The following is an 11,563-nucleotide window of genomic DNA, read 5'->3' as shown; positions in this document are numbered from 1 at the left end:
TCCAAACACACCCATAGTGAACTCACCATGGAATAGCGCAACTAGCTTTCTCGAATTTAGATTCTAGAGAAGGGCAACATGGTTCTTTGCATTGGTATCATGTTGCCGTATCTGTTAATATGTATCAATATAGTTGGAGACCAATTATATCAATCAAAAAGTGGTTTGTTTTCAAATGGAGATGTGTTCTCTGTCTCAAAGCATAGCTTCCGCCCCATGACCCAATCAATGCCTCAATTCAATCCGTGGAAAATAGAGAGGTCATTTATAGGGGAGAGGAAAGAGACGGACGCAGGAGCACAGGTGTAGAAGTTAGCTCCCGAGTAGGAAACTTTCTTTCATTTTTAAATTTACACCCAGTTCAGTCCGTAAAGATTAGTTGTTTTTTTTTTTTTTTTTTTTCTCACGAACCAAACACTGCCTTATATCAACTCTCTGGACTCTTGAAGGATGGTATTGGTAATGGTGGTTCCTGGATCACTCAATCTTTACAGAGAAAGCCGAGAGGGGAGATAAGAGGAGGCAAGCGGAAGAACACGTAAGCGAGAGATGTTTGGAGGAATGGGAATGGCTTCCCATCTCTCCCCTACGCAGCCTCCAACAGTTTCAAGTCTTGCTCTCCCGAGGAACCATCACCACCAGCACAACCCACCTAGGACCTGTGAGTTCTGTTTTCTCCTCTTATCCGAGTAATTTACATTCCTTTTCGTTGGTTACATTGTGTTCTATCTTTCCTTGCTTGTTATGGAAATAGGGTCATCGATAATTTTTAATCCTTCCCTCCTGCTAAAACCCAACTTCAAAAAGCTTAATTTGGCTGGTACAGATGCCATGTTTATGATATTTGCTGATTTACCTGAACTTCCTTTCAGAACCTTATGTTCTGTCTGCTTCTTTTGGGATTTTCATTATGTGATTATCAGTTTTTTGACATTTTTTTTCCTTGTGTACTGCGTCTTTTGCTTACTTACTGCTGAATTATTCACTCTGGTTCTAGGTTGGTGACGTGTTCTTATCTTAAATTGCAGCCTATGTGAAGCCAGATAGGCTTAATCTGCGAGCCAGTTTGGAAGATGAGAGCCACCCGCCGAGGAATTCGGGAGATTCATCTGAACCTTTAAAGATGAAGAAGGTTGGTTTTGATTATTGTTATATCCTCCGTATTATTGGTCTCCTTAATCATAAACCATGATAAAACCTGGATTGGCATGGGCCAGTAGTATGGAGAACTTGGGAACCAAATTTTCTAGTTCATGTGGCAAACTGAAATGAAAAAAAAGCCCAACTCATATTCCTTGCAGTTCATGTGTAGAATATTTACTGAAGTACTGACTCCAAATTTTTGAAAGCAAAGAAGTGAATTTCCTTGGTCATCTAAGAAAAAGAAAGTCTCAACCGTGTTTTCATCATTGGATCCCCGGCACATAGTATTTCAATATCCTCTCCCTTAGATGGTGCAATAATATGTCGAGGCTTTTGGAAGTTCTCAATACTTGAGATTAGTTTCAGTCTCTTAATTTTTGGAATTAACAGCAAGGCAATGAAGATCATGTCCTCAATACAAATGGAATGGGATGGTCTACATGATTGACAGTCCCCTTTGGCATGTTTCAAGAGTTCTTTTGATGCTCAACCTCAATTGGTCCATGAATGAGTTGTCCTTGTTGGGAAACATATAAACCCTCTTAATAACTTAAGCTCTAGTTCTTTAATAGTCAGGTGCTTGGACCTAAATTAAAGTTTTCTAACAAACCTTAGATGGTCAATATCTTCACTTCCAATCTAAATATGTGAATGATCTTCATGAAGAGTGTAGCTTCGGGATAAAGCTCATTAATTCAAGGGGGAACTAACTCAACTAAGTGATATCAGAGTAGTAGCAGTGGTTGAATTTCTGGTAGTCGGTTCATGTAAACTTCCTTATGCTCAATCCGTGCATGATCTTTGTTTTCATTTTTCAGTGTTATTAATGAATCCTTTAATACCTAACAGCATCTTTTAAGGAGGGAAGCATAGAGGTTCATACTTGGTCCACAAGGCACTTTTGTGTTTTCTATGTCCAGTATGTTGAGTGGACCAGCTTATCCATGAATTTTTTTGAGATCTCTGTGGAAACCAATGGCTTGGTCCAGCTGAAGATCTGCTTTGTCCACAAAGCACGAGTTATGAATTTGTAGTTAATATAGTATTAGCATTATTTGAGGGCGGGCCTTGGCACAATGGTAAGGTTGCTCCATTGCGACCTCGTGGTTGTGGGTTTGAGTCGGCAAACAGCCTCTACACAAAGTGGGGGTAAGGCTGTGTACATTATGACGCTCCTCAGACCCCTCGGTGGCGTGAGCCTCGTGCACTAGTATTAGCATTATTTGTAGGCGATGGGTTGGGTGTAATTTTATGTCATTTATAAAATACATTCAGGTCAGCTTTAGTCTGTCATATTCCATAGCCATACCTATGACATTTCCTGCTCATACAGGAGGAACTGAAGTGTCTGGGTTGTTATACTGTAACAGATCTTGACATCTCATCCAATCCAGTGTTCCACCACCGGGTGAAACAAATCAAATGTTCACTTTGTTTTCTTGTTTTCCTTCCCTTAAAGAATCTTTTTGTTGAGGAGAAATAGTGCAAAAGAAACAGAAATGCATTATCGAATTAGGAGCATCTGTCTTCTTTTTCTTAAAAGCATATTTTTGTTGAGGAGATTGTGTAAAAGAAAAAGAAATGCAATATTGAATTTGGAACATCCGCTAGTTGCCACCCATCACTTGCTAATGTGCACTGGCAAAGGATCAGTTGCCATCTTGTCCAATATGGAAGAAGGCGTATGCTCTAGGTTGAAGGACTATAGTTGTTACCAAATAATTGTTTCACCTCTTTTTCCTTTTTTCCTTTCAATTGTTTAAATAGTTAAGGAAAAATAGTTACCCAGGCTAGTTTGTCACTTTACTTTTGCTTTTTCATGTTACGTATCAATCTGTGGATGATTCTCAACTCAACAAAGCTTTTTCCCGACTAAATGGGGGCATGCTACGTGAATTCTATTGTAAAATATTGGAATAAAATGAAATATGGAGCATGTAAATTAATACTTTTTTGTGTTTCTTATGTAGGATTTTAACACTTAAAGGGATTTATAAGGACTGGATTTGGATGTATAGGTTTGTACAGTAGTCATTTAGGTATTAGTTTTGCAGGTCCAACCATCCTAGAAAATTAAAAGGGTCGATGGGTATAGGGTGTCAAGGATAATATGAAAAAGGGAAAAGAATCAATGAGGTGCTAAGAAGGAACCATTTGTTTGGGGATATATGTTCGCTGGTTGGCAAAAAGTAAGATAAGTCCTGTGGGGTTTTTGCAGGTTTCTTGCAATTTGCAGATTGGTTGGTGACAGGAGGGATGGTTTTTTGCCTGGATAATTCTAGTGGACTGTATGGAATGAATTGGTCTGGAGGATGGTTAAAATGGTTTAATTGGTTCAGAATATAGCTGGTTATGGAACAATAGTAAAGGCAAGACAAAATTCTACTGAAAATATTCAAATGACGTATATACCTGACTCGAAACTGAAATTGTATGCCAATGACAAAATTCTGCTGCATACACAGTCGATGGAGATTTTTAATCTGTCTCAAGCTGCCAAACTGGTGTAGTTGAACCCTAGATACAAGCTTGTATTGGAATTCCAGTAAAGCTAGTAAGAAAACTAATATGGACTCTACCAGCCAATGGACTTCTCCTTGGCTATTTAACTTCTGTTTGTATTCTGATCCCCATCAGTTTTAGCTGATGCTAAACATACCTTTTCTCCTTTTAATTTCAGGGAGTACAACCAATAATCACAAGACGGTGGTGTCTTACATGTGTATGTTCGACTCTGACTTTGATAAACATTTCGAATGGTTCTATCGCTGCATCAGAGGCCGCTGCTTTGGAAGGGAAAGAAAGACCTGTATGCCGGAATTGTGGGGGCAGTGGTGCCATAATATGTAAGTCCTGCAACTATTTTTTTCTCGAGGAAGTTCACTGAGTGTTTGCATAATTTACATGTGCAAGACCTTGATATACAATTTTTTTTTCTCCTTTTATGCTGAAATTTAACTTCCATTTTCCAACTAATATCTTTTGCCATCACTTGAACAGTTGAACAGCCTATTCAGACTGGAGGAATTCATTTTATAATGTGTTTACTGATACGGTGACATCTAAAAATAGAGAAGCTTGAGTAAACCTTGTAAGCCCTCTCCACTGAGGACATCGATCAGAAGGGTCTTATGACTTATAGAACTTGCATAAATGCAGGGGGTCCCTGGAAGTTTCAGAGTCACATGTCTATGTTCAACTGTCATAAAAACCTTCCACTCATGCAAACATTGTCATTACATAACTTCTCTAGTAGACCTAATTCTGTATGAGACATAACTAGATCAGGATCATTGATCATGATCATTGAATAACATATTTATTTGGGTAATTTACAGCGCCACCCCCTGGAGAATGCCACAATTATAGGACCACCCCCTCTGTTTCACCAAATTAGACTCAGACCCCTTACCGTCACTGTTAAGGAATATACCATATATGCTGATGTCGGCAATTATATTTTATTTTAAATACCAAAATGCCCTTATTAAATATGAAGTACCTAAAACACCCTTGTAATAAGTTTCTATTTCTTTCACCCGGTGACGGAACTCGTCCGAAACTCGTCATCTTGCTCATGCTGGATTCGATTTCTTACTCTGCCAAAGCTTCGATATCAATTTCCTTGACAATTGATATCGGCTATCTTACACCGGCGATTCTTAGAAGGAAATTTGAATGAGCATCTTTAATTCTTAAAGGAAAAGCCTCAACCCCTGAGATGATAAGGAAAAGTTTACATAGAACACAATCCATCCATCATCGAATTCTAATTGCTTGCTCTAAGCCCTCCTTTCCCAATTCCTACCTTCTGTACATTGAAATTGAGAAAAAAAAAAAACCACTCTTTCAACCACACATGACCCACATCCATTAATAACTTCTGAAGAAACAGAGGAAGAAGAGACAAAGAAGAAACAGAGGAAGAGACTATTGGAAGAATGAGAATGAGAATGAGAAACGATGGGTTTGATGATCTCTACTGTTTTTGAGAAGGGCTCCTCCAGAAGCCAGTGCCATGGAAGCGATCCCACATCTCCTTCTCGAATTCTATAACCTTCTTGACCGATGGGTCGTCATTATCTGGAATTTTCGGAGCTGTGGAAAGCTTGGAATCTGTTGATACTGGATGTATGTAAACCTCCTCTTGGAAATCGCACATGCATCTACGCCTATGCGTAAGGAGACCGCTCTTGAAGCTCAGCGGCTTCTTCTCCTTATGCAACACTTTCCTACAGAGCCCACAGGTAACTTGTACACGGTGAGGACTAAAAGGTTCACCAGCCCACATGGGCAACAACAACATACACCGGCGCACTCTGCCGCGGTCCCTCGGGCGACTTCCCCTAATCACAAATTCTCTTTCCTTGCTGACTGGTGGCTTGTTAGCAGTGGTTGACGTCGTCGGTTCAAGGAATGGTGGCGGAGCATGATCTCTCAAGTCATGACTTGGAAAGAATCTTGACCCAAGATTAGGAGATTTTCCGGTTGACCACGACGATCGAGTGGATGATTTCTGAATCTTGAATCAAAAAGATTGAAGAAATGGTAGCCAAAGGAGGAGGTTCTTGTTAATGATCTTCTTCTTAATCCCAGAGAATGGAGGGATTAAGGGGAAGACCTAATATTAAAGAAGAGCGATTGCCATATTAGCGGCGCTCTCCCCCAAAGTGGCATAGAGTCGTTGCTGGATTGTCATTGATCTGCATCTGGATGATCTCGTCCATCATCTTCTCGTCGTATATGCTTGATTTGACAAGAGGATGGAGGACACGCAGGCCATTGACAGTCGTAGCAGATGGAACCATCTTTGGGAACTGCTTCTTTCTCCGGCGGCGCTTTTTTTGGTAACTTATCAATGTTTTAGTCATAAGGGAAAAAATGTAATTTCATATCATTCTTTAACAGTGACTGACGGTAAGGGGTCTGAGTCTAATTTGGTGAAACAGAGGGGTTGGTCTTATAATTGTGGCATTCTCCAGAGGGTGGCGCTTCAAATTACCCTATTTATTTTTGTGCTGATGCATTATTAAAACAGAGAGAGTTCATACATTAGCCATCATAGTTGCCACGGCGACAAGGCGAACCAAGGCGGTGGAGGGTTGCCTAAGCACTTAGGCGAGAAGGCGTCCGCCTTAAGGCGAACAAGTGTTATTTTTTATTTTTCCTATTTTCTAACATTATTTAGTAAGTTATATATACCTTGTATCATAAAAAATCAAGATTAAGCCACATCAAGTTATAAAAAATCAACATTTAGCCACATCAAATCATAAAAAATTAACATTAAGTCATATTAAGTTATAAAAAATCAATATTTAGAGAAATGCTCTTATTCTATAATAAGTTTGACTGGTCAAATGATTTTATTTTTACATGAGACTTTTTGTATTAGTTATAATATAAAACCAGTTTTCTAACAAGTCTAAGATTACTTAAATCTGAGTTGCAATGACAAAGTTATGCTTCAGTCAAACTTATTTTTAAGTGCGCGAATACTGTTAAAATCGCCTGAATGAAAATAATTTTATGAATATCAAAACAAAATATTTTTTTACCGGACTTTTGGTTTTTAGCAATGTTTTAACATGATAGAATTTATAAAATTTTCATAATTGAGAAAAACCCTAGCATTTAAAAGTTGAAAATCGTCCCTATAACCAAAATCCAGTTTTTGTTCTTGGATTGGGGGGTTGACTTTTTTTCCTTTTGGAATTTGATTTTTAAACCATTTTTATTGGATTCAAATAGGGGGTATTTGCTTATTTATGAATAATATCTTAAGTAAATGAAATAACAAATATTAAAAACATTTACTTGAATGATATTTGGCATAAATAAGTGCCAAAACACAAGGCGACATGCAGTGCAACAAGGCGGCTGTTGCCTAGGCCCCAGGCAAACCGCCTTGACAACTATGCTCTCTATTCGGCCAAGGTAACAACTGGGGTAGGGTAATAATATAGAAAATAAGAGTAGGGATTAATGTAAGATTGGGTCACAAGTGATCCAATCCTAGGTAGGATCTTTAGTAAAATCAATAAAAATCAGATTCAAGGATGGATAGGATGAACAAAACAAAAATAAGAGAATAATGGGAAGAATGGGGGTAGGGGAATGGCTATCTCAGCCTGGGTCTCTCACCCTCAGCTATCTCAGTTGATGATCATTGTTTCTCAGGGAATAATTCTGCAGACAACAAAAATAAACTTTCATTCAATTAAATTCGTGTTCAATGTTGTAGTCCCTTACAAACTTATATAGAAGATTCAAAAATGACTCAAACACTAAAAATGAAAGGCTTAACACAATCCTTAACTAATTGGGAAACCTAAACTGACTAGGAAACTGAAATAACAAAGAATATAGACTCAAAATAAGACTTTAACTAAACTAATGAATTAAATCTCGTTTTCCTACTTTCTACCCATATCTTAGGCCTATTAAAGTGACTCATTACAAAGAAAACCTATGGGATCAAAAGACCAACACATACACATAACTCAACCCAAAGCTTATTTCCAATAAAATAAGCCCATTAAGTGACTTACCTGAATCAGGGAAACTAAGGAGAAACAAAAGAATGACGAAGAAAATAGGAAGATGAAGGAGGAGGGAGGGCATCGTTGGGAGAAGGTTGTAAGAACAGTGAAAACTGGACCTAGGACCCTTTTCGGGTTGGAGCCATTGGTTCTCCCTGCTTTTAGGTTGAGCATTCCCTCTCTCCTCAAGGGGTATTATTTTCCCACTCCTCCCTACATATCACCTCACACCTGCTACTCCTAGAAATGATGTCTTCACTTTTACTGACAGTTGAGGGGATGGGGAAAACATGATTCTTTGGAGTTGCCACCTAGGATCTGAGGGCCTAGAATCTTGTTGGGGTGCCCAATTCCGATTAGAGAACCGAGCTCGGATTTGGCTTCATATATGGTCTCTTTTAGAGGTGTGGGTCTGTGTTGAGTTACAAATGGGAGAACGTTTTAGGCACCCACTTTGCCTGGCTAAACCGGTCTTTTGGTTAGATGCTTGTGTTTCGAATATTCTCCCCCGATAATTTGACAACCCTAGGCCAACATGTATGCAATATTTGATTAACTACATTATCATGCGAACAACATAACAACTAATTATCATGTTAGGTGAATCTTTGAAAGGGATGGGGGGACTCACAATTCCTTGATTCCCTTGGAAGTTAGCGTGAGTAGTGCTTTGACCCTTTCTGGGAGGCGGAGCTTCACCTTCAACCAGCGAGGGAAGGACCCATTATGTGGAGGCTCAGGTGAGTAATGGTGATGATAGGTGATTTGTTCTCGGTCCAAGGGGTAGCATGTCCCAGAATGGGGGTGGTGGTGGTGTGGTTGTTCCAATCTTTGGTGAGGATGAGGGGACTAGGCCAACGGAAGGTGGTTGGGTTGGTGTGTCTGAGGTCATTAGCGGGGGTGAAGAGGTAGTCCCAAGAAGTCTTATGCCAAGGTTGTGGGAGGAGTATTGCTGGATATGGAGGAATTACTGGAGCCTATTCATGCAGGAAACTTCACCAAGATCATAATTCCTCAAAGAGGCTTACGAAGAGCATTTGCAAAAGTATCGGTATGAGTTGATAGGCAGGTGAACTTTAAATTCATCTCGTTGGATGACATAAGGAGGGTGGCTAGTGAGTTGTAGAATCTGAAAAGAAAAGTCACGATGACATCTATTGGGAAGGGATTCACCGTTTTCCAATTTGAATCTGAGGGCGACATGGCTGCCATGTGGAGGAGAAGCCCAATCAAAGTTGAGGGGAAAGTGATTAAATTCCAATGGTGGACAGCTGATTTCAGCATCCATGAGAAACAAGTGAACACAAATCTTGTTTGGGTGAGGTTTTTGGATCTTCCCTTTGGAGTATTGGCATAAGAAAGTTCTTTTATCGATGGCCAAGGTTGTAGGGAGGCTGATTGCGCTGGACCGTCAAGCAAGGAATTCCTTGGCAGAGAATTTTGCTTGCGTTCTTGTAGAGATGGAGATTGATGGTTACTGGCTTGATGAAATTCAGGTGGAACGCCGCTAGGCAGGTACTGCAGAGCTGTTCTGGTTCAAACAATAAATAGTCTATGAAGATAAGATGGAGAAGTGTGGTTTCCGCAAGAAAGTTGGGCATACAATCCAAAATTGCAGAAAGAAAAAGATGGTGGAGGAAAAAGAAAAAGATCAACAAAATGATGGTGGAATCTTTGGTGCCATTTATGTTGATGAAGAAGGGGTGGGGTTGCAACCATAGTGGTTGAGAAAAGGTCTCTTCAAGGGTCTTTTGGCCGGATCTTTTGGCCGGAATCAATGGTGGGTTAGCCGGCAACAAGACGGGCTCTGGCGGTGAATCTCAACAAGATAATTTAAATCTTGGAGTATCTCATCATTGGGGGGGGGTGTTCCTATTCTGGAGGATCTCATTCCAACGAGAGAGAATATCACGCCTCAATTAAGGAGGCCCTATTTGGAGTTGGAACGTTTTAAGACTTCTTCCCATAATAGGAGTTAAGGCCAGTTGGATATGGATAATGATGACAGTTTTAGGTGGTGTTCAAGAAACTACTCACACCCAAATGGGTATGGATGTAGGGCCAGCAAGGTTTGTAGGTTCCAGGTTGGCTAAGGAGTTTGTTTCCGGGTACGAATCTGTTTCAGGGGAGGAAGAGAATGAGGACGAGTTGGAGGTTGAGGGAAGTAGGGCTTCTGATGGTGAGGAACAACAGGATGTCACTCCTATCATTGATATTGATTTTGTAAATTGCTATCTAAAATCATGGCGTTGTGAGTGTCTTCCTTGCTTCCCAGCTTATTTTTGAAGAATAAGGGGCTTTCCAAAAAGAAAAAGTGATACACTCGAACATAGGACTGGCATCGGAGCTTGCAAATTTGATGCAGTCTTCTTTTAGAGGTGGTGGGATAGGAATCAAGATAGATATCTAGAAGGCGTATTATACGATTTCTTGGAATTTCCTTTTTTAGTGTTTTGAAAAGATTTGGGTTCTCTGAAAAAAGTTGATTAACTGGGTGCACATTCTATTGAAGTCAGTTGGAGTTTTAGTTCTCCTTAATGGTGGTCCGGTGGATTTCTTTGGTGTGGAAAGGGGCTTAAGGCAAGGTGATCCTATGTCTCTCTATTTTATTTCTTATATGGGAGGAGGTTTTATGCAAAGGATTGAGTACCTTGATTAAGGACAACAAAAATCATTCCTCTTTCTGGTCCATGGAGAGCCTCGGTGCCTGGTCATCTCATATTTTCATACGATACTTTTATATTTATGAATGCCTCTCTCAGGTATTTCACGAACCTGAATTTATTTTTGTCTAAACACCAAGAGTTTTTCAGATAGGGGATAAATCGGGACAAAAGTAAATTATTTTTGGGAAGGATTCACCCTACCAAGAAGCAAAGGATTTCTGAGGTGCTTGGCATTACAACAATCATAACCTTATCCCAACTTAATGGGATCGGTTACATGGATCTGATTTGCAATTTCCCAACAAAATATTTGGGTGTGGAAATTAAAGGTAGAGTCAAAAGGGATACTTTGTGATCAGTGATGGATAAAGTCAAGACTTTCGGCTGGAAAGGGAAGATGGCATGTATGGTGGAGCTGTTTCGGTCGATAATATTTGGAATGACAGTTGATAATTAATTTTTAGTATATTGGTGGCCATCCTCCCTTATTATTTGTCTTGAAAAATGGATGAGAAACTTTGTTTGGATGGACGACGTGGATACCACTAAAGTGATCACTGTGAAATGGGAGACGATTTGTAAACCAAATGAGGAAGGGGGGCTTGGATAAGAAAGCTCTGGGAGAAAAATATGATGTTAGTGTGCAAGTTTGTCTGGCAAATCAAGCATGAAGATACAACTATGAGTTGGTTCTTTAAAGTTAGATTTGTGAACGCTGATGGCAATATTAAAAGGGGGTATAAGAGCTCTTGGTACGGCCAGGAGTGAGAAAAATGTGGGAGTTTGTCTTGAAGAATGAAAGGTGGGTCGTTGGCAACAGAAATTCTATTAATTCTTGGAGGGATAGGTGGTTAGGGCCGATTCCATTCAAGAAATGTTAGGTTTGGAGGAAAATCTGTTTTAGAATTCCACACTTCGAGTAGGGGATTTTACATATGATTTCAAGCGGAATTTCAAGATGTGAACTCAAGATTTAAAAAACAAAAAAACATTGGAGGCCGCTAGAGGGGTTAGTATTCCGATTGTTCAAAAGGAGGACTTTTGTGCTTGGAGTCTTGAGCCTTTGGGATGCTTCACAATTGGGTCTACTTAAATGATATCAAGAAAAGAAACCCCAAGGTTCCATGGTCCGCAATCGTATAGAGTCATAATTTGATGGCTCGGCAATCCATATTTGGTTGGCACTGGGTAAATGGAAAAATTCCTACAGAT

General features: G+C 39.7%; 1 protein-coding gene across 1 annotated transcript; it reads left to right on the top strand.

Annotated features, from left to right (window-relative positions):
- The first annotated feature begins 449 nt into the window (after positions 1 to 449).
- Positions 450 to 4,045, top strand: LOC122073573 (protein PHOTOSYSTEM I ASSEMBLY 2, chloroplastic-like). The gene is made up of 3 exons (XM_042638165.1): positions 450 to 661; positions 1,029 to 1,132; positions 3,824 to 4,045. The coding sequence occupies exons 1-3, from the start codon at positions 550 to 552 to the stop codon at positions 4,028 to 4,030; spliced, it is 423 nt and encodes a 140-aa protein (XP_042494099.1). The 5' UTR covers positions 450 to 549; the 3' UTR covers positions 4,031 to 4,045.
- Positions 4,046 to 11,563: the final 7,518 nt, after the last annotated feature.

This window comes from Macadamia integrifolia, chromosome 3 (assembly GCF_013358625.1).
Source record: "Macadamia integrifolia cultivar HAES 741 chromosome 3, SCU_Mint_v3, whole genome shotgun sequence".
In the NCBI taxonomy this organism is placed as follows: Eukaryota; Viridiplantae; Streptophyta; class Magnoliopsida; order Proteales; family Proteaceae; genus Macadamia; species Macadamia integrifolia.
The sequence above is the reverse complement of the archived record's forward strand: the minus strand, read 5'-3'. Positions and strand labels throughout refer to the sequence as shown.

Bases quoted from the DNA above. Each gene is read 5' to 3' on its own strand.
- LOC122073573 (XM_042638165.1), top strand. From the start codon at position 550: ATGTTTGGAGGAATGGGAATGGCTTCCCATCTCTCCCCTACGCAGCCT. The intron at 662-1,028 runs GTGAGTTCTGTT...CTTAAATTGCAG, and splicing joins GCACAACCCACCTAGGACCT to CCTATGTGAAGCCAGATAGG. The intron at 1,133-3,823 runs GTTGGTTTTGAT...TTTTAATTTCAG, and splicing joins AACCTTTAAAGATGAAGAAG to GGAGTACAACCAATAATCAC.